This window comes from Xenopus tropicalis, chromosome 8 (genome assembly GCF_000004195.4).
Source record: "Xenopus tropicalis strain Nigerian chromosome 8, UCB_Xtro_10.0, whole genome shotgun sequence".
NCBI lineage: Eukaryota > Metazoa > Chordata > Amphibia > Anura > Pipidae > Xenopus > Xenopus tropicalis.
In genome coordinates, this window is record NC_030684.2 from 121,327,316 (window position 1) to 121,351,197 (window position 23,882).

At 38.4% G+C, this 23,882-nt stretch overlaps 3 protein-coding genes across 3 annotated transcripts; all 3 read left to right on the forward strand.

The window, feature by feature from the left end:
* Positions 1–6,429: 6,429 nt before the first annotated feature.
* apcs.2 (amyloid P component, serum, gene 2) lies at positions 6,430–10,148 on the forward strand. The gene is made up of 3 exons (XM_002937392.4): positions 6,430–6,522; positions 7,762–7,834; positions 9,115–10,148. Exons 2-3 carry the CDS (start codon positions 7,771–7,773, stop codon positions 9,750–9,752), a joined length of 702 nt encoding a protein of 233 aa, XP_002937438.1. The 5' UTR covers positions 6,430–6,522; positions 7,762–7,770; the 3' UTR covers positions 9,753–10,148.
* Positions 10,149–10,653: 505 nt separating this feature from the next.
* Positions 10,654–17,297, forward strand: LOC100486739 (mucosal pentraxin). The gene is made up of 3 exons (XM_002937398.3): positions 10,654–11,404; positions 15,185–15,257; positions 15,594–17,297. Exons 1-3 carry the CDS (start codon positions 11,333–11,335, stop codon positions 16,235–16,237), a joined length of 789 nt encoding a protein of 262 aa, XP_002937444.3. The 5' UTR covers positions 10,654–11,332; the 3' UTR covers positions 16,238–17,297.
* Positions 17,298–17,428: 131 nt separating this feature from the next.
* crp.2 (C-reactive protein, pentraxin-related, gene 2) lies at positions 17,429–23,518 on the forward strand. Its single transcript, NM_001011484.1, is given in 3 exon segments — positions 17,429–17,463; positions 21,036–21,108; positions 22,248–23,518. Coding segments are annotated over 2 exon segments (723 nt in total). The 5' UTR covers positions 17,429–17,463; positions 21,036–21,044; the 3' UTR covers positions 22,907–23,518.
* The last annotated feature ends 364 nt before the right edge of the window (positions 23,519–23,882 follow it).

The window sequence follows — 23,882 nt, forward strand, 5'->3', positions numbered from 1 at the left end:
CCAGTAAAGCAATTAACAAATAGTTAACTGGCAAATAGTCGCTCTGTGGGTTCTTACCATTAGTATGTTATAGAATGCCCATTCATAGCAACTTTGCAATTGGTCTTCATAATTTTCTTTTTATATAATTTTTGAACTATTTGCTTTCCCCTTCTGAATCTTTCCAGCTTATAAATCACCGACCCCCAGCAGCTAAAAAACTGCTCAATAAGCTTATCGTTTTATTTTTACTTTTTATTCCTTATCGTTATATTCAGGCCTCTCATATTTATATTCCTGATTCTCATTCAAACCACTGCCTGGTTGTTTAGGAAAACAAGACCCTAGCAACCAGATAGCTGGTGGAATACCAAACGGAAGAGCTGCTAAACAAAAAGCAGTTTTTACATTGAAAAAAACATTTTGTGGGTGAAATCTCCTTTAAATGCTGAAGCAGCTTGTACACGTGGGTTACTAAGCTGTATGACTCCATATCGGTGTAAAAAAATCCAACAAGGCGTATTTCATTTGAAATGTTTTTTGATAGATGATACAAATAACAGATAACTCATTATCTGGCAAACCCAATGTCCCCAGGCATTTAGTATAGCCTGCACTGAGGAAACTATAGGGCTTGTTTACACCCCAAACCACTTTGTTGTCATGCGAAAATGTACATTGATGTTGCACGAATTGACATCATTCACTCACTTCCATTCACTCATTTGTGCTTGGCACTGATGCGTCCGTCCCATCTCCTGCGGCGAATCACACACCTATTAACATTTAGGAACCGTGAGATAATGCTGCAGAGACAGCTCTATAAGGGATTAACTAAAACACGCAATTTTAGACGTGCAGACTTTGCCAGTATAAGGGCATCTCTGCAAAGCAAAACCTTTATGGCTGAATAAAAGTGTTAGGGTCGAGGTTGGTAAGAAAAAACGTGCTTTTAAAGCATTCAAGTTAGCTGGGACAGCAGAAACTTTCATCAGGTACAAGGAAGCAAATAAAGCAGCAAAAAAGCTATCAAGCAAGCTAAAATAGAAATGGAAAGGGATATTGCAGCTAGGAGTAAAAAGAATCCAAAATTATTTTTTAATTATGTGAATAGTAAAAAAATGAAGCAAGAAGGGGTGGGAACCTTATTATCACGGGGGGGAAAAAACTCTTATCTGTCTACACTACTGAGGGGCCAGCAATGCCTAATTCCAGGCAGTGTCATTCTGTGGCTACTAAAGCAAATAAAGTGCTGTCTTGTATAAAAAAGGGCATTGACTCAAGGGATGAGAAGATAATTTTGCCCCTTTATAGGTCCCTGGTAAGGCCTCACCTTGAGTATGCAGTGCAGTTTTGGGCTCCAGTCCTTAAGAAGGATATTAATGAGCTGGAGAGAGTGCAGAGACGTGCAACTAAACTGGTAAAGGGGATGGAAGGGTTAAACTATGAGGTGAGACTGTCGAGGTTGGGGTTGTTTTCTCTGGAAAAGAGGCGCTTGCGAGGGGACATGATTACTCTGTACAAGTACATTAGAGGGGATTATAGGCAGATGGGGGTGTTCTTTTTTCCCATTAAAACAATCAACGCACCAGAGGCCCCCCCTATAGATTAGAGGAACAGAGCTTCCATTTGAAGCAGCGTAGGGGGATCCTCACAGTGAGGGCAGTGAGGTTATGGAATGCCCTTCCTAGTGATGTGGTAATGGCAGATTCTGTTAATGCCTTTAAGAGGTGAGGGTTGAACTCGATGGACTTTGGTCTTTCTTCAACCCAACTTAACTATGTAACAATGTCATTCATTCACTTATACACAGTTGTGCTTGGCACTGAGGTGTCTGTCCCGCTTCCTGCAGCGGATCATGCACAAGTGCGCCTTGACACTTGGAAACCCAGGAGCTATCGACACCTTGAAGACAGTTGATGAGGAAGATTGGGCCAAAATCACATCTGAGCGATGCATGCCACTAGTTTCTCCATACAGGAGGCACCTTGAAGGCTTTTGGATTAAGTATTAAAAACATTTCAGCAAGTGTGTTCAATACTTATTCACTGTGTCAGTCCACTTTACTACACATCATTTAATTTAAAGACTTATTAGTTTTGATTTCTTTGTATGTTTGGATTACTTGGGTTGTTACCAACATCTGGTGTAAATTTCATATCAATAGCCCCATTAGAAATATATTTACTGTGAGAAACGTTGACATGTTCAATACTTATTTTCCCTGCTGTATATAGTGTATAATGGCCGTATGTCAACTGTACTCAGGTCAGTTGTACTCTTGGGACAATAGTTAACCCCCCCCAATAGTGGCAGCAAAAATGACCAATGTTAATACTTTAAGACTGGAATTCCAAATAAATATCGAATTCTTGTGTTTTTTTGGCAGTTAGTGTAACGCTAGTTTCATAGAGAAGTCTTTAATGAAATAGTCCCTGGCATCCTAATCAATAAGTCCATTCTCAAATGCCTTCATTTCATAGCAGTAAATGTCATCACAACCCAGCTTATTATAATGCCATTCTGCTGTCTATAAGCCGCTCTGGGTAATCCCACAGATTCATCATCATTTATCTGCTCTCTTTATAATAACGCCTTTATTGTTCTGTTCTTGTTCGGCAGGTTATACAATCTTCAGTCTATTCCATGCCAGTTTATAGCCTCTGTGTACAAAAATACCAATTTTTCAAAAACTATTTATTTATTTATTCATCTAGAATTTTGGGGCTTAAAACGGATGTTCCATTTCTAAAGTTTCGATCCGCAGCTGTCAACATCAATTTATCTCTAAAATCTATTCTTTATTTTAAAGCCTACCTACAGTAACTTTATTAATTGCTGTGAAACTGTAGACATTACCATTATTACCATTATATCCACAAAAACACCAAGCTTCTATGTAGCTGGTTAGGGGAAAGGAGACATTTACAACAATCCCATAGGGATCATTTACCCAGCCTGCAAAGTGCTATTTTGGGTGCAAATTGTCATTTTTTTTACCCACAAGGCAGTGTTTTTTCCTACTATTCCATCATACAGTAATTATGGCTGTTAGGTGGCAATGTGGCTCACAATTGTACGTTCTCTTTAGTGTGAATTGGATTCCATTACACTGAAGATCTTTGTTGTTCAGAGGTCGTAGTTGACGTCTATACCCAATTCTTTAGGCACACGTTAGCGGTGCCAGGTGACGCAGGCTGCTGTGTAAACCCTGGAGCTATTGCCACCTGGAGCTATTGCCATCTGGAGCTACTGCCATCTGGAGCTACTGCCACCTGGAGCTACTGCCACCTGGAGCTACTATCACCTGGAGCCACTGCCACCTGGAGCTACTGCCATCTGGAGCTGCTGCCACTTTTCACAGGAGGAAGCAGGATGAAAAAAGTAGAGCTGAACACTAGAAGTGCAAGGAGTGGCTTTAGGCATAAAAGTAACTTTAATAAATGTTTTTTTATTATGCTTTGTGCACTCATAAATGAGCCTTCTTGTGTTTCTTGTAACATAAAGAGTTTGTTTGTTTTTCCAGCTCTTTTTTACCTACTCTTTCACTCACACTAGTGATCACATAAGAAGTGGTCTGATGGCCTCCATGTTTTGTCATCCTCTGTATTTTGGAAATGAAATCTAGGGTTGCTCCATAAACCTCCAACTAACTTCCCAGTAAGGCGCCCTTGACTGATTTTTTTTCCTCTTTTGCCAAAGAAAAAGGTCAACTACAACTAATATTGTCAAGTGATTATGTATTACTTGCTATTGCTATTGGTCGCCTGAATTTGACTTCCAATAAAATGAATGATTTGAAAAAACCATGTTTATTAGTGTTTCCAGTCATTTTTTCTTTGCACAACTTTTCAGTTTGTGCCAATTCAGAGTAATGTTTTCCTTGGCAACAGTTTTGTGTGCCATTCTTTCTTACATTTAGGTAAACAAGGGTAGACATGGCTTATGTAGCATATTCTGACTATTGCAACACCATGAGGATTTTATAAACAGTAATAAATACCTCTCATTGGTATCTAACAAGGAGCTGTTTTTCTGATCACTGGGCTTAGCCTTCAAATATACAGATAATTAAATCTTACGCTGTTATAGAACACCATGGGGTAAAGTGATTAGCTTTTATTTTTTAGTTTATAATATTGTTTTATTCCTAAGAATTAATGTAATAAAAGTTGCTACAGGTGTAGTCACCTATAGTATGAGGCATCATGTTGGTTTAGTGGGAAGCACTATTGGGATACTGGGGTTTCCGAGTTCTATTTTGGCCTGGGGACTATCTGCATGGAGTTTGTATTTTCTCCCCATGTCTGCATGGGTTTCACCCGGGTACTCCTGTTTACTACCATAGTGTGTGAATGTGATAGATATCAAGCTGTACTGGGGAACGGACTAATAGGAATTATGTATAGTTTCTGTAAAGCTCTGTCATTACAAATGATGTCAGAAGAGGATGAGCTTCCAGAATCACTTTCCCACTGAGTTTCTCTTAGGCTGATGCGGATACTCCAGCCAACCAGAGTTTTGCACCCCTAGCCCTTTGTGAAGGATAAATGCACAGTTCCAGAAACCAGCAAACCTATTGTATAGATGGACAAAAAGCAGGCAAAGGCAAATCGGAAATATAATATGCCAGACTCTGTTTCAAAAATACCATAGTGATGCCTACACAGTATACAAAATACTGATTTAATAGATTTATATAACAGTAAAAAAACATCATTTATTTGTATCCTTAACTCACTTTGGAATTGTTAAAAACAAATGATTTGCTACCAACTTTGGTTTGTCCTAACATAGTTATCGTGAATACAAGGTACTGTCTAATTATTACTGAGAAAAACAATGTAGGACTCTATGAAAATATATTGTATAAACCAGTTCATATGTAAAATACTGCTTCATCTAAATATGTATGTGCCATTGGGAAATCTTAAATAGAAAATTGGCATTTTAAACATTAAGGGCCGTCTCCTGGGATCATAGGATTCACAGTGCACACAAACAAGCCAAGGCACACATACATGCTAGGCCCCATCAGCCAATGAATGGAGTTCTGCCTTTTGTTCCCACACTACTTCCTGTTACAGTTAGAGCTGTATTATTTCCTGTCAGCTGATCTCTGAGGGGGCACACAGCCCATCACTAAATGGCGGCTCAAGGCAAAGGATGTAAAAGGACAATATTTACTTATATATATATTCCAGTTTCGTAAGATCATTTAATAGGCCCCTTAATATGATATAAACTATCTGTTGGTTAAGTATTCATTCTGGGGGTATAGTTTCCCTTTAACTTGGAATCTATATAAAATGACCTTCCTGTAGGGCAGAGTTTTATGGATAATGGGTTTCCTATACCTGTATATAATTTCAGTTAGTTTTATTTCTCCAAAGATTTTGTTAAGGTAATACTGGATCTTTATCACTTCTCATTCCAAGATATTGGGCATGGTCTGGAAGTCAAGCGGTTGTTGCAAGACTTCTTGTTGAACAAGGATGTATATAGCTCTTGTCATGCCAGAGGCAACCTTCTGGGTCTTCTTATAACCTACAGATAACTACTAGGTACCTTCATGCAGTGATAGTATCTAAAATTGGGGAAGCCCTCTATCCAGGGAGCCAATCTGATTAGTTTCCTGTTTCAGAGTTTAGTTTCCTGTTCCCAGCTGTCAATGAATCTTGCATGAGTAGTCAGTTTATTGGCACATGTTTGGCCACTGACCGTGCCCTTGGTCATATACCAGTGGGATAAGTGGTCAGATTGGGGGCATAGAAATGCTTAGAGTTGCCACCTTTTTTGTGATGTAATACTGGCTTTCAGGTGAGTAGGAGGTGATGTCATACTGGGCGGGGAAAGGGGTGGACTGGGCAAGGAAATAGGTGGGGCATAGGCAGGACTTATAAGGGACAATCCAGCAGCAGAGAGGGTCAGGAAAGGGAGGAATTTATAGGGTATTTATAAATTATTGGCAATTACTTCTGGCCCTAGCTAGGACGGTCAAATAATGGTCGGGGGCAACCTAGATACGCTCATGTACAGCCAGTTTAACTCATTTCTTATACAGTACTACAACATGTATATACAAACCAACAGAAAGCTTAGAAATAAAAATATCCTTGTTTAAACGTAATAACCACAACAAAATTGCAATACTGTATTATGCAGGCTTCATAAAATTCTATCCAGTGATTTCTATTGACAGTAAACTATGAGACTGGGCATTTAATTAAACTTCAAGCAGTTAAGGATAATCCTACTGTCTTATTTATTTAATTTTGAGAGAGAAATACCTTTCTTGTCTATCACATTAGAGAATTTTTGTTGGAATTTGCTGGAATTTGATTCCAACTGCAGTTATTAAGAAATTCAATATTGTATAAGGGTGGAGCTGTAGGGCTGTATCTGGCCAACTTCCATTAATCCCTCCACATAAATATTTTTGGAAATGTGATGTGTCTCTCAGAAATGTAATTCGTCTCTAATGTAGCATCTATCGGACTGACTATCAGAGGTTTTTCACTACCAAGCCACCTTGGGGTTAAGGTATAATGTATTTTATTTTATATTTCTGTAAATTCCCTTTTTATTCTACTGTATCTTCTAGTACTTACTGCTACCACTATGCACCCTACTGCAAGAGCCTCTATGATTGTTGTCTGTTTCTTGCCATGAACTAGAATGTGATTGTAAAGCCTTGTTTTTATTGAGGGGAAAGTCCTAGCAGGAGAAGCCATTCAAGAACTTTCCATAAGTAATTGCCTTTGTAAGTGTTATTTGATGTACAGGTATGGGACCCGTTATCCAGAATGCTCAATACGTGGGGTTTTCCCGATAAGGGATCTTTCCGGAATTCGGATCTCCTACCTTGAGTCTACTAAAAAAAAATTTAAACATTAATTAAACCCAATAGGATGGTTTGGCTCCAATGAGGATTCATTATATCTTAGTTGGGATCAAGTACAGGTACTGTTTTATTATTACAGAGAAAAGGGAATCATTTAACCATGAAATAAACCCAATAGGGCTGTTCTGCCCCCAATAAGGGGTAATTATATCTTAGTTGGGATCAAGTACAAGGTACTGTTTTATTATTACAGAGAAAAGGAAATCATTTTTTAAAAATGTGAATTATTTGATTAAAATGGAGACTATGGAAGATGACATTCTGGATAATGGGTCTCCGGATAAGGGGTCCGATACCTGTATCTTGTTTGAGACTTGAGCTTTTCCTAAACATCTTGTCTGCATTTACCTGGGCATAAACAATTTGATTGGTCTGCATATCATCTAAAAATCCAAACTGCTTATTCTTAAAACATTCAAAGTGACACTTTACCACAACCTATGCACCAGTTCAAATAATTCTATTTATTTTCAAAAACAACATTGAAACACTATAATGCAACAAAAACCTGTATTTGAGAAAGTGCTGCAGAAGAATATTTCAGATCCAGGTTACAGGGCTAAGAGGATTAGAGTTCTCCAGGCAGGCTAAGAATGTTCAGGACCCTCATGTTGAGGATATGACCCACCTGGAATAGCAGTATTTCTATAATGCAGGGTAGGGAAAAAGAAAATCTTCACAGGAAGCAATTTGTAAACTCACATGGTAGAATACAATGAGGAATCTGCTGACACAGAGCCAAAACATTTGTGTCCCAGCAAAGAATGGAAGTGGGGACCATGGCTAGTTCTTTACACTTACACAACAAATTACAATATGTTATCATGACAATAAAGCCTTTGTTTATGGTTTAATAATAAATATATTTTCTTTACTAGATCCAGCAAATGGAGAAGACGCTTGTGGTTATATTAACTCTGTTAACTGCTTCAGGGATCCTGACTCAGAAGGGTGAGTTCCAGTCTTCTTTTTTGTTATGAAATCCAGAGCTCATAACTAGCAGTACAACCAACCATAGGTGCCGGACCTGGAGGGGTCAGGGCCTCCTGCCCCCTGGTTTTGGAAGATGTGGCTAAACAGAGGTGGAGGGGCAGACAAGTCCTCTCTCTCCCGGCCCCCCAGCCAAAAACATCTTCTGCTGCCCCTGCAACCAACACTATACACACTGTACTGTGGCTTTATTGGATACTTTAAAACTCTGAGCTCTGCTAAATTACAGTAGATATCCCTTGTACAAACAGATGCAGTTCCATCACACCTTATATATTTTTATATATGTAAGAACTTGAGTAGAATTTAAATATTTATCCCTCTTCAAACTATTTTGTCAGTTTTGCAAAAAAGACTACAGAGGTTTTGGGTAAAAACAGACCCCTTTCCTATTCCTTGCTTCTGCCACCTCAGGGCTGCAGTAAAAAAAGGAATCAGTAGGGATGTAAGCAGCTAGTGGTGTTGCTATGATAAAAATAGGCCCCTTTTTCTAACTAAAATGCTTTGTAAAAGAAACTATACTGCCAGTGTAGGAGAAACACCTTACCCCCTACATTTATAATGACCCATTCCAGATTGTTTGACACATGTTTCAGGGTAAGGCTTTGAGTGGGACACTGTTTACATCTGAAGCATCAGGTATTTGCCTTGCTCCCAAGTACTATGAGTAAGTGCCCTACAAGGCACGAAACGCGTTAGGCTGCTCTCTTTTTGTCTTAATAAATGGTTACTTGAATTTTACTCTACACTACCTTGACAATTATTGATGGTCTTTTTTGCCTTTGAACTTTAAATTTGCTCCAAAGTACAACATTAAAGCTTTAGCCCTTAAGGTGGCCATACACGTAGCAATAACGATATTTTGTTAATTTCCGCCACTGATGTTCAGGGCTGAATCATCAGATATGGAGGAAGAAACAATAGGGATTCTAATAAAAGACGAGATGCAGCTAAAATTTTCTACATCGTACATATATATATTGGTACGGTGAACATCTTCTTTATGCTATGTACCCTTTATTTCTTTAATACATGCAAATAACTTGATATCCAAAATGATGAACTTGAATGAGTGCATTTTAGGTTGAGACACTTGAAATTCATTCACAGATATTATTGACTCACTTGAAAGTCAGTTGCCAGGTATTTCATTGTGGCTAATATAAAAAAATAATTGTTTATGGTGTTTTACGTTGGTTTTCATGTTGCCTTACTTTTCTAAACTCTCTCTTTTCCTGCAGATATGGATGGCAAGGTGTTTCTTATGCCCAGAGAGACCAGTACATCTTATGTTCGTCTCTACCCAATGAGAAATGGTCCTATTGCCAACCTCACAGTTTGTCTCAAATGCCATACAGAACTGGCACGGACTTATTCTCTCTTCTCTTTGGCCACAGCCAACAAATACAATGACTTCCTCATGTTTCATTATACCAATAGGTTTTCAATATATGTAGGCAACCAACAATTGTTTTTCAATATACCAAGCACCGCGGAACTGAGAAGCATCTGTGTGAGCTGGGGGTCACTGAGTGGAGAAGTGGTTTTATGGATCAATGGCAATCCCTATCCAAGAAAGATAATTATGAAAGGGTACAGAGTCAATTCCAACCCCATCATTATTATTGGACAGGAACAGGATAGTTATGGGGGCGGGTTTGATGCTGCTCAGTCTTTTGTAGGAGAGATAAGTGATCTTCACATGTGGGATAGAGTCCTGAGTTCTCAGGACCTTATGGATGTTCTTTATAATAGTAACATGTCGGGGAATGTAATTAATTGGCAAAATTTAACGTATGAAACAAAAGGCGAAGTGCTGGTACTTCCACAACTGTGTAAGTTAAATTACAAACCTGATTGTTGTAATATCCCCACATAATAACTTTTTATAGAGTTCTCAATGTATAAAGCACTCCGTCATTCACTTGTTTTGGCCCTAAAATACACACAAACATTTTTCAGATCAAAACCTCCATGTGCAGGGACATCAAGTAAAGGGAATAGTATGAGGCAGAGGCAGCAATGGTCAGACACTGGCTTTTCTCTGCATGCTGAAGATTTCCTATGTTCCCTCATCCCTAAAATTTAATGTTGCAGCCTTGTTCCATCATATACTGTACCCCCTTGTGCACTTGCAAATAGGAATATTTCTCTTTTCTTCTTTATTGGCTATTGTTAGTTACAGACTAAAATTCTCCATGTTCCAGATCTTCAGTAATTTGGATCTCCATATCTTGTCTACCAAAAAAATCAATAAAACGTTAATAAAACCCAATATGATTCTTTCGCATTGATGGAGACACTCACTGATGACGGGTAGTGAGTTGGGATCAAGTACAGGTACTGTTTTATTATTACAGAGAAAAGGGAATCATTTAACCATTAAATAAACCCAATAGGGCTGTTCTGCCCCAATAAGGGGTAATTATATCTTAGTTGGGATCAAGTACAGGTACTGTTTTATTAGTGCAGAGAAAAGGGAATCATTTAACCATTAAATAAACCCAATAGGACCGTTCTGCCCCTAATAAGGGGTAATTATATCTTAGTTGGGATCAAGTACAGGTACTGTTTTATTATAACAGAGAAAAGGGAATAATTTAACCATTAAATAAACCCAATAGGACTGTTCTGCCCCCAATAAGGGGTAATTATATCTTAGTTGGGATCAAGTACAGGTACTGTTTTATTATTACAGAGAAAAGGGAATCATTTAACCATTAAATAAACCCAATAGGGCTGTTCTGCCCCCAATAAGGATTAATTATATCTTGGTTGGGATCAAATACAGTTACCGTATATACTCGAGTATAAGCCGAGTTTTTCAGCACCAAAAATGTGCTTGTCAAGCAAAAGTATGAAGCTGTCTTTTGTCAGCCCTCCTGTCTCTTGTGGGTTGTGTCCTCTCTGACAACCTCAGTCATTACTGTAGATATTATTAACTGCCCTATTACTGCGCCCTAGTCTTAGGCAACACATAAGACTGCAACAGAAAAAAGTTCTGATTTATGCTGCAGAAGACATGAACGAAGACATTAATGTAGGGTACTAGGACAGCATAGCTGGGATGCTTCCTGATGATCTTCATCGTTATTCAGTAATTATGGGTGTAGCTGAATATAATATAATGCAAGTTTGTGGACACAAGACATTTCCCAAGAAATTCTCTGTTAGAGTGTTAAATCTGGGTGGGTAGGGCAGATGTTTAATGTACCAATTCTAATGAAATAGTTATCCTGTATACTTTTCTGGAACAGGATCACATTCCGGCTAACGCAGGGTACTTACCTGCTGGCAATCAGGCAACCCTGGGAACCCTATACTGTATGGGTGGGAAAGGTTTGATCCAAACTACAGTTGTTAAGAAATTCAATGTTGTATTTGGCAAGTTTAAGGGTGGTGTAATAGGGCTGGATTCGGCCAATTGCCATTACTTGTTGCACATATATATATTGTCAGATGTGTCTCTACCTTAATATCTATCGGACTGAATATCAGAAGTTTTCCACTGCCAGACAACCTTGGGTTCAGGTATAATGTTTATGTTTTGTTTCTGTAAATTCAACTTGTTTTCTATTGTATTTCCTTAAATACATTGAAATGTTGCCTCTATGACATTGTTGGCTTTTAGTTACCTGACATATATATATATAACATTTGCAGGAAACTATATTATTTTAGTTGTTGTCTGTTTCTCCTTTATTCCATGTGATATAGAATTATTTTTTTACTGGTACCCATGCTCATGAAACATTACATTGGCCAGATCAGTTGCACTTCCATTGTATTTGTATACTTTATTTAGCCTTGGAGTGCTCCCACAACCCCTTTTTGTGTATTTATGTAGTTTAGCAGATTTAATTCTGCAGGAAGAATGGCCAAACTTCCATGTGGGTTCAGCACCCCCACACCCATCCCTTTAATGGTGGTCTTATGCCTTTAAAAAGAATGGGTGTTGGTCAATGGGCAGTCTTCTCCTCTACAAGCCGCAAGCGGGGGAGGATTTGGTCTGGGGAACCAGGCAATGTCTCTCTATATAAGCAAAAGGCATGGGAGTGACTAAGCCCTCTGACTCAAACCAGCCCCCAGGTCAGGAATGGCAATAGTGCACGGGAGTGCCAGCCTTTGAAAAATATGACCAGAGGTAAATAGATAGGACCACCATACGGGGTTTACCTTGACGTGGTATGGTGGCTTACCAATCTTATGATCATAATTTTTTTTTTTGTCAATATACTGTATGCACTAGCATGAAACTAACAGACAATTTACTTATGAAACAGGGGACCAGGGAATGTGCACTGATCAATCCCTTTTTCTTTTTGTATGTTTGTAGTTAATTTGGCCAGATCAGTTGCACTTCCATTGTATTTGTATACTTTATTTAGCCTTGGAGTGCTCCCACAACCTCTTTTTGTGTATTTACTTTTAAAAAGATCCTTGTGAATCTCTTCACTGGCACACCTTCTGCTTTAAATTTCCAGTGTTGCTCTTGTTTCTTGGACACGTGACAAGGAATCAATATAAAATTCAAAACAAAATGAATGGCACTCCCTATCATTATATGATGTTTAATCAATTTATTGAGCCATAGACATTATTTGTGAAGCAAAATCAACATTTTGGGAGAGGTGTCCCTCCCTTTGTCAATTCAAGAAATCCTAATACAGGGCAATAAAGGGTGATTTTAGGCATTGTAATTCTGTAACACTAAGGGGCCCATTCATAAAACCACAATAATTTCTGATGTGCGAAAATTGTTTTCTTGGTGATACGAAAATATTGTGGTTGCGATCTGAAAGTCACAAAATGTTCCGTATCATACATGGCACAAAAACCTTTCTGGCTTATTCAATGCATGATTTTGAAAGACTTCCATAGGACTCAATGGCACTCTGCAGCTCCAACCCGGCCCAAGGAAAGTCTCCCATAGGGCTCAATGGCACTCTGCAGCTCCAACCCGGCCCAAGGAAAGTCTCCCATAGGGCTCAATGGCACTCTGCAGCTCCAACCTGGCCCAAGGAAAGTCTCCCATAGGGCTCAATGGCACCCTGCAGCTCCAACCCGGCCCAAGGAAAGTCTCCCATAGGGCTCAATGGCACTCTGCAGCTCCAACCCGGCCCAAGGAAAGTCTCCCATAGGGCTCAATGGCACTCTGCAGCTCCAACCCGGCCCAAGGAAAGTCTCCCATAGGGCTCAATGGCACTCTGCAGCTCCAACCCGGCCCAAGGAAAGTCTCCCATAGGGCTCAATGGCACTCTGCAGCTCCAACCTGGCCCGTGGAAAGTCTCCCATAGGGCTCAATGGCACTCTGCAGCTCCAACCTGGCCCGAGGAAAGTCTCCCATAGGGCTCAATGGCACTCTGCAGCTCCAACCCGGCCCGAGGAAAGTCTCCCATAGGGCTCAATTGCACTCTGCAACTCCAACCCGGCCCGAGGAAAGTCTCCCATAGGGCTCAATGGCACTCTGCAGCTCCAACCCGGCCCGAGGAAAGTCTCCCATAGGGCTCAATGGCACTCTGCAGCTCCAACCTGGCCCAAGGAAAGTCTCCCATAGGGCTCAATGGCACTCTGCAGCTCCAACCCGGCCCGAGGAAAGTCTCCCATAGGGCTCAATGGCACTCTGCAGCTCCAACCCGGCCCGAGGAAAGTCTCCCATAGGGCTCAATGGCACTCTGCAGCTCCAACCTGGCCCAAGGAAAGTCTCCCATAGGGCTCAATGGCACTCTGCAGCTCCAACCCGGCCCGAGGAAAGTCTCCCATAGGGCTCAATGGCACTCTGCAGCTCCAACCCGGCCCGAGGAAAGTCTCCCATAGGGCTCAATGGCACTCTGCAGCTCCAACCCGACCCGAGGAAAGTCTCCCATAGGGCTCAATGGCACTCTGCAGCTCCAACCTGGCCCAAGGAAAGTCTCCCATAGGGCTCAATGGCACTCTGCAGCTCCAACCCGGCCCAAGGAAAGTCTCCCATAGGGCTCAATGGCACTCTGCAGCTCCAACCTGGCCAAAAGATAGTCACAATAGCCAAGCTTGAATGAATTCCGAATATATATATATATATATATATGCAATTAAACATCTTATACAAGTGAAGAAAGAGCTCTGGTGAACAGCTGGGAACTCTATTATCACTCTCTAATAAATATGCCCCATATATAATAATGTAAATGATATATGACCTTGGCAGCACAGACAGGGCACAGGCTAATTAATTTCAATTATGATGTTCTTAATTGGCAGGGTTCGTAAACCACCTAGTGCAACAGTGACTGTGGGATGGGAGAAGGGGGCACTTTAAAGGAAAAGTAACACCAAAAAAAGAAAATATACCAAAGTAATTTAAATATAATCTACTGTTGCCCTGCATTGGTAAAAACGGTGTGTTTGCTTTAGAAACACTACTATAGTTTATATAAATAAGCTGCTGTATAGTCCCGGGGGCAGCCATTCAAGCTGGAAAAAAGGAGGTAAGCTTTGTAGAATACAATGTAATTTTATCTGTTATCTGCTATGGAACCTGTGCCTTTACTCCTTTTTTTTCTAGCTTGATTTGGTTGCCGCCGTGGCTACACAGCAGCTTATTTATATAAACTATAGTAGAGTTCCCGAAGCTAACACACACCAGAGTTACCAGTGCAGGGAAACAGTATATTATATTTTAGTTACTTTGATACAATTATTCCTAATTTAATTGCAGATTTTCCCATATATTTTTATTACATTTTTTTTTACGCGATTAAGTTTAGAGTCAAATCAATAAGAAAATATTTTTTAGTTTATCACATGAAATCCTACGGGCGAGATTTAACTTGAGGAAAAAACATTTCTTCAAATTCAGCTCTAATATATTCCCAGAGACTTCAATAGAGTTTTCATGTGATAAACTTTGAGATAAGTCTGTGATAAACTTTGAGAACTGAAAAAGGTGAAAAAGTTCTCATTAGATGGATTAGTGAATCAGAAATCATGTGAATAATTCAATCCTTTTTATTTCTACACTACCTACAATGCGCCAGAACCAGTTCAGTGAAAACTCATGGATGAGATTCAATCTGAGATGCAATTCAATTAGGAAAAACATATCTCACTGTTTATCACGTGAAAACTCTATTGCAGTTTATGGGGGGAAAAATGGAACTGAATCACGAGAAGTTTTTTCTTCCCGAATTGAATCTTGTCCGTGAGCTTTCACGTGACCACGAGTAAACCACAAGATAACTTTTTCTCACTGAACTGGGTCTGGCCCATTATCCTACATGATAAGAAAGTCTGTATTTTGTGACGTAACAATAAGTGTAATTTATTTACTAGATCCAGGAAATGGAGAAGATGCTCGCTGTTATATTAATCCTTGTGAGTGCTTCAGGGATCCTGACTCAGACGGGTGAGTTTCAATCTCCTACTTTGGTATCCATGAAATGAGTAAAGGTGGCCATACATGCTAAGACCTCACCAAACGAGCAGATCTTTTCTCGATATACCCACCTATGGGTGGACAATATCGGGCTAGTTTGGTCGTTTGGCCCTGGGGTCAAGCAATCGAATTAGAATGGCGGAAAAGACAATTGAAATTTAATATAATATAATAGAGGCAGCTCACTGTAAAGCCATTCTGTGGCATTATTGCCAGGTCAGTGTAGCTAATATACAAATAACAGTTAATTATCTCTTTTTCTAATTTTTTTTATATGCCTTATATTTCTAAATTCTGTCTTTGCAGATATGAGTGGCAAGGTGTTTTTCATCCCCAAAGAATCTGCCACATCTTACGTGCGTCTTATTCCAATGAGAAATGGTCCTTTTGCCAGCCTTACAGTTTGTCTAAAATCATATACAGCACTGAAACGGCCTTATTCACTCTTCTCTTTGGCAACACCAAACAAAGACAATGACTTCCTCCTGTTTCAGGATAATAATAATAGGTTTTCTGTATCAATAGGCAACCAAGATGTTTTTCTGAATATACCAAGCACTGCAGTAGTGAGGAGCATCTGTGCCAGCTGGGATTCTCTGACTGGAGATATGGTTGTATGGGTCAATGGCAACCCATACCCTAGAAATATATTTATGAAAGGGTACAAAGTCAATGCCAACCCCATCATTATCATTGGACAGGAACAGGATAGTTATGGTGGAAAGTTTGAAGCTGCTCAATCCTTGGTAGGAGAGATAAGTGATGTTCACATGTGGGATAGAGTCCTGACCTCTCAGGAACTTATGGATGTACTGTATAACAGGGGCATGGTTGGCAATGTAATTAACTGGCAAAAATTAAACTATCAAACAAAAGGTGAGGTCATTATACTTCCACAAGTATGTAAAATTAATTACAACCCTGATTATTGCAATTATATTCCTACATGAAGAAATATCTAGGTATATAGGGCTCTGTAACAGCCTTGTGGATCTTACAGGTAACCACACTTTCTTGTAACATAACTATATGAATCACAGAAATTCAATATTACAGCCTCTGTTAATTATAGAATTCTGATATTTTTGCCCTCTCTTACCCACACTTAATAAAGTACCAGTCCTACCCTATATCTCCTTGTGTACTTGCTATTTACGCACTAGATCTGTCATATAGATAAATAAACAATAAATCAAAATGCAAATAATGTAGTACCTGTTTCATGCTTAGAGATATCACTTTCCAGAGACCACGAATGAACAGAGACAAAAGTCACTATTTTGGGGGATTTATAATGAGGTTTTTGAATAGCAGAGGATCTCATGTAGAAATCAGCTGACTGATGGCTGTGATGGCTCCTGATAATGTTCATTATTACACTGAAGTTCTAGATTTATCTGAACAGTATAATCCAAGTTTGCAGACTGATTTGTGCACAGGAGATATTTTTTCAAGATATTGGGCCAGATTCAAATCAATGGGAAAACGTTATTTTATGGTTTATCACATATAAGGGCGAGGTACAATTGGAGGAGCTAGTGGCTAAATTTACCTGTGCATTCCTGCAACACATCATCTGAAGAAGGGAGGTTTTACCACCCACAACATTATCCTGCTTTGACACTCTGAATTAGGAGAAAAAAAACTTTTCTCCTAATTCAGTTACAGTTTTTCCCCATAGATTTATTGTGATAAAAAGCGAGATAAGTTTCTCTAAACTCAATTGCATCTCAATCAATTGAATTTCATCTATGAGTTTTCATGTGAAAACCCTTTTTCTCACTGAATTGAATTGCATCTCAAATTCAATCTTGTCCGTGAGTTATTACAGGATAAACCTTTTTCTCACTGATGTGAATCACTATGACTATAAAACTGCACGTGTATTTAAACATCAGGCAGTTAAATATATCATAGCCATTTATCGTTTTGTTTTTGGAGGGGTGAATATCTTTCCTGTGTATCACATAAAGAACAGTTTTATGTGTTTTTCTGGAGTTTGATCCAAACGACAGTTGTTACGAAATTCAATGTTGTATTTGGCAAGTTTAAGGGTGGTGTCTGGCCGACTGCCATTACTTGTTGCACATATATATATTGTCAGATGTGTCTCTACCTTAATATCCATCAGACTGAATATCAGAAGTTTTCCACTGCCAGACAACCTTGAGTTCAGGTATAATGTTTATGTTTTGTTTCTGTAAATTCAAATTGTTTTCTACCGTATTTTCTTGAATACATTGAAATGTTGCCTCTATGACATTGTTGTCTTTCAGTTACCTGACATACAGTATTTATAACATTTGCAGACTACTATATTATTTTAGTTGTTGTCTGTTTCTCCTTTATTCCATGTGATATAGAACTCTTTTTTTTTACTAGTACAGGTATAGGAACCGTTATCCAGAATGCTCAGGACCAAACGTATTCTGGATAAGGGATCTTTCTGTAATTTGGATCTCCATACCTTAAGTCTACTAAAAAATCAATAAAGGATTATTTAACCCCTAAAGGATTGTTTTGCCTCCAATAAGGACTATTTATATCTTAGTTGGTATCAAGTACAGGTACTGTTTTATTATTACAGAGAAAAGGGAATCATTTAACCATGAAATAAACCCAATAGGGCTGTTCTGCCCCCAATAAGGGGTAATTATATCTTAGTTGGGATCAAGTACAGGTACTGTTTTATTATTACAGAGAAAAAGGAATCATTTAACCATGAAATAAACCCAATAGGGCTGTTCTGCCCCCAATAAGGGGTAATTATATCTTAGTTGGGATCAAGTACAGGTACTGTTTTATTATTACAGAGAAAAGGGAATCATTTAACCATTAAATAAACCCAATAGGGCTGTTCTGCCCCCCAATAAGGGGTAATTATATCTTAGTTGGGATCAAGTACAGGTACTGTTTTATTATTACAGATAAAAGGCAAATCAGTTATAAAATTCTGATTTATTTGATTAAAATGGAGTCTATGGGAAATGGGCTTTCTGTAATTCGGAGCTTTCTGGATAACGGTTTCCGGATAAGGGATCCCATACCATGTTTCATGAAACATTACAGTTGCCTTTATTTATTAACCTTTGCTCCCAAGATTTTGCTGCCCTTTACATCCCATTAACTAGTGGAGGACTGCTGGGACCTAAGAACTAGGTTGTTAGAACAATGGCTCCTGTGACTCCTGTGACTCCCTCCTGTATTTTTGAAACCCCCAATCACCCTTAATTGCCCCTACGGTGAAAGCTCGAAAAAGCTTGGTTAGAGTCCAAAAAGATCCTTCTGAATTTGTTCACTGGCGCACCTTCTGCTTTCAATTTCCAGTGTTGCTCTTGTTTCTTGGACACGTGAGAAAGGAATCAATATAAAATTCAAAACAAAATGAATGGCACTCCCTATCCTTATATGGTGTTTAATCAATTTATTGAGCCGTAGACATAGTTACATAGTTACATAGGGTTGAAAAAAGACCAGAGTCCATCAAGTTAAACCCATCCAAGTAAACCCAGCACACCTAACCCACACCTACCAATCTATACACTCACATACATAAACTATATATACAACCACTAATACTAACTGTAGATATTAGTATCACAATAGCCTTGGATATTCTGATTGTTCAAGAACTCATCCAGGCCATTATTAGACATTATTTGTGAAGCAAAATGAATATTTTGGGAGAGGTGTCCCTGCCTTTGTCAATTCAAGAATCCTAATAGAGGGCAAAGCACTGTTTAACGTGTTAATATAATGTATTAATAGTAACACTAATTATTAGCAAGGTAAACAGACAGGAGAAGCACCAAAGATTCCCCAGTGAGGAACTGTTCTCGTAAGTATTATTTGATGTATCTTGGAAATTTTCCTCATCTCATTCTAGTTGTCTCCATTTTCCAGGGCATAAAAAACTATAGATCTTTTTGCCCATTGAGATACATATTGTATATATGTCACTAAAAATCTTATGTGAAGAAAGAGCTCTGGTGAACTGTTGGGATTTTTCACTCTCTAATAAATATGCCCCATATATAATAATGCAAATGATATATGACCTTAGCAGCACAGACAGGGCACAGGCTAATTCATTTCAATTATGAAGTTCTTAATTGGCAGGGTCCCTAAATTACACTAAATAAACATTGACCGCGGTATGGGAGAGGTGGGTGTTTAATCCCTTAATACCTCTGAAAATGTATTTGATAAGAAAAGAGGAGTAAATTAGGAGCTAGATCCAATTTGGGGTCAGATTCAATTCAGTGAGAAAAAGGTTTATCATGTGGAAAGTGATGGACAAGATCCAATGTAAGATGCAATCCCATTCTGGTTAATCATGTGAAAACCTTATTTAAGTCTTTGGAGAAAAAACTGGAATTAGGAGAAAAGTTTTTTTTCCCTGGAATTGAATCTCACCCATGAGTTTTCAAGTGATAAACCATGAGAAAACTTTTTCTCTTTGAACTGAATCTGGCCCTTAAGGAGAAAACTTATCTCCTAATTCAGTTGCAGATTTTGCCACAGATTTTTATTGCGTTTTCAAGTTGAGATACAGTAAATTATTCTCACCAAACTGAATCTGACCCTCTATTCTCAATGAATACAATAGCTTTGAATTAGAATAGTCGGGTTGTTTCCAAGCTTAGAAAGGCCGGTGGATTGACAATATTGGGCCAGATTCAAATCAATAGGAAAACTTTGTTTTTTATGGTTTATCACATGAAATCCTGTCATAAACAGTGATAACAGTTTTTCTCACTAAATTGCATTTGACTTTGGCCCAGATTCAATTCAATGAGAGTCCAATAGACTTCAATAGAGTTTTCATGTGATAACCTTTGAGAACTGAAAAAGGTGAAAATGTTCTCATTGGATGGATTAGTGAATTAGAAATCATGTGAATAATTAAATCCTTTTTATTTCTACACTACCTACAACGATTCAATTCAGTGAGAAAAAAGGTTTATCACTTGAAAACTCATTGACGAGATTCAATTTGAGATGCAATTCAATTCAGAAAAACTTATCTCAATCTTTATCACATGAAAACTCTGGAACTGAATCATGAGAAGTTTTTTCTTCCTGAATTGAATCTTGTCCATGAGTTTTCAAGCCATTAGATAACGTTTTCTCACTGAATTGGATCTGGCCCATTATCCTACATGATTAGAAAGTCTGTAATTTTTCCCAAACAGGAATTGCTCCAGCAGCCACTTTAGGTGCATTGGTGCTCATTCTTGGAAAACAATAATGTGTTTCACTTGAAACTGTGTGAAATAGAAAACAATGAGGAGATCAACTTCCCCTTGAAGCTGGGTGAAACTGGAAGCAATCAGGGGGTCAACTTCCCCTTGAAGCTGGGTGAAACTGGAAGCAATTAGGGGATCAACTTCCCCTTGAAGCTGGGTGAAACTGGAAGCAATCAGGGGGTCAACTTCCCCTTGAAGCTGGGTGAAACTGGAAGCAATCGGGGGATTAAATTCTCCTTGAAGCTGGGTGAAACTGGAAGCAATTAGGGGATCAACTTCCACTTGAAGCTGGGTGAAACTGAAAACAATAAGGAGATTACCTTCTTATTCAAAGTTCAAGGACAGGCTGTCACAATTTTTTTTACAAAAATAAAATAACGAAAAAAATCGAGTTCTGGCAAAAACCCATTCGTAAATCTCGAAATTATCTAGAAGAAAAAATCCAACTTTATCTCAAAATTACTTAGTAAATGTGCCCCTACATGTCATTTTTTACTAGATCCAGGAAATGGAGAAGACAATTGTTATTATATTAATCCTTGTGAGTGCTTCAGGGATCCTGACTCAGACGGGTGAGTTTCAATCTCCTACTCTGGTATCCATGAAATGAGTAAGCCTCACACTTATGACAGCTGTACACCTAGCACTATACACACTGTCATTATATTCTTTACTGTTTGCTTTATATAGTAAAACTCTAAGTGCAGCCCTTCTACACAGAAATACTGGTTATGGAATTACCTTCAGTGTTTAAAAAGATCGGAGAAATGGAAATTGTCTCCTACCCTACTTGCCAGTGTGAGAGGAGGAACCTAAACTCCATATCTGTGTCCTGGCATTTGCACATTCCAGTGTCACGTGGTGGGATCATTTTAAAAGTCTTTCTTGCACTATTTATGCTTTCTAAAACAAAAACATAACAAAACCATTGAGCCCAGAAATGTACCTATGTCAGACTCTGACATGCCTCCATTCATTGCTACTGAAATTATGATGTTGGGCAGGTGGGTGGGGCTAATACAATATTTACATTGATAATCTAGCCTATCACCGTTTGCCCACCTGACCTCAAAGCTTCAGCAGGAATGGTGGAAGCGATGCTGGGGTGATGAATTGGTGTAAATGCAGAGCAGTGTCAAGTACCCTGGTTATGTATTTCTAATGCATTTAAGGCATTTCTGGATTCAGTTGAGCCAAAACCTATTAGCAATCTAAAACTGCAAATATCTCAGAAAGGGCTAAAAACAGAAAATTAATATAAACAACCGAGATTCTCTGAGTAGAAGCCTGAGTAAGTTTACATCAATAAATATTTGGGATCAGGTCCATTTCAGCCAAAACCTATTAGCAGTCTAAAACTGCAAATATCTCAGAAAGGGCTAAAAACAAAGAATGAATGTAAACAACCGAGATACTCAGAGTAGAAACCTGAGTAAGTTTACATCAATACATATTTGGGTTCAGATTCATTTTAAAGAATCTATCTCTAGCAGAACTTACTGTTCACGAATATGAAGTCTTATGTTAGGTGTGACCATTCTAAGGAAAAGACAATTGAAATTCAATAAAATATATTAGTGCCAGCTCACTGTAAAGCCATTCTGTGTCATTATTGCCAGGTCAGTGTAGCTAATATACAAATAACAGTTAATTATCTATGTTTCTATTTTTTTATATGCCTTTCTAAAATTTCTAAATTCTGTCTTTGCAGATATGAGTGACAAGGTGTTTTTCATCCCCAAAGAATCTGCCACATCTTACGTGCGTCTTAATCCAATGAAAAATGGTCCTTTTGCCAGCCTTACAGTTTGTCTAAAATCATATACAACACTGACACGGGCTCATTCACTCTTCTCTTTGGCAACACCAAACAAAGACAATGACTTCCTCCTGTTTCAGGATAAAAATAATAAGTTTTCTGTATCAATAGGCAACCAAGATTGGTATTTGGATATACCAGGCACTGCAGTAGTGAGGAGCATCTGTGCCAGCTGGGATTCTCTGACTGGAGATGCGGTTGTATGGGTCAATGGCAACCCATACCCTAGAAATATATTTATGAAAGGGTACAAAGTCAATGCCAACCCCATCATTATCATTGGACAGGAACAGGATAGTTATGGTGGAAAGTTTGATGCTGCTCAGTCCTTGGTAGGAGAGATAAGTGATGTTCATATGTGGGATAGAGTCCTGACCTCTCAGGAACTTAAGCTGGTACTGTATAACAGGGGCATGGTTGGCGATGTAATTAACTGGCAAAACTTAAACTATGAAACAAAAGGTGAAGTCATTATACTTCCACAAGTATGTAAAATTCATTACTACCCTGATTCTTGCTATAATCCTACAGAAGAACATGTCTATGTATAAAGGGCTCTGTAACTGCCTAGTAGGTCTTACAGGAAATGATTCTTTTGATATTATTGCTGTTACACCCTAAACCTCTCTTTATAAATAAACAGACACGTGCAAATAAAATAATGCATGTTTAATGAATGTATAATTAAATGGAGTGTAGAACAAAATATTTATTTTGAGCCTCCTTTACATATATCCATTTATTTGTAGACTAGGCTTCCTTATAGTACTCTATCTCCTCCTGAGTCTGTTACAGATTTAATTGACTTATCCAGCATATAATTTTTATCTTGTAGCTCTTACACCCACCCTCAATTGATTATTTATTTAATCGACTGATCCTGTGTATATATATATATATTTTTTAGCATAATTAATGTGTAGTTCTCATACCTACCCTCAAATGAATTAATATATTGTGCTAATTTCATTCCCTAATGAACTGATAGGTTTAGTTATTTTATTACCCTACTCAAGGTTTTTTAATTGAATCTCTGATTGTTGTTTTATTATTCTATGTATTGCAACTTTTTTCTTTTTATTGAATGTTTAGTGTACTTATTTGATATTTTTTAATGTAATGATTTATTATATAATAAAACACTGATTGATTGATAAATTTAATTACACTTGGTGGTTTGTTTTTGAGCGCCAACTCCGTTTAATAACATTTTTGTATTTTGGGATTAGTTTGGAGGAAGGCGGCTGATTAATACACCAAGGGGCTGATTTACTAAGACACGATTTCGAATCCGAATTGGAAAAATTCCGATTGGAAACGAACATTTTGTGACTTTTTCGTATTTTTTGCGATTTTTTCGGCGTCTTTACGATTTTTGCGTAAAAACGCGAGTTTTTCGGCGTCTTTACGAAAGTTGCGCAAAGTCGCGATTTTTTCGTAGCGTTAACACTTGCGCGCAAAGTCGCGCCTTTTTCGTAGCGTTAAAACTTAAAAGGCGCGACGTTTCGCGCAAGTTTTAACGCTACG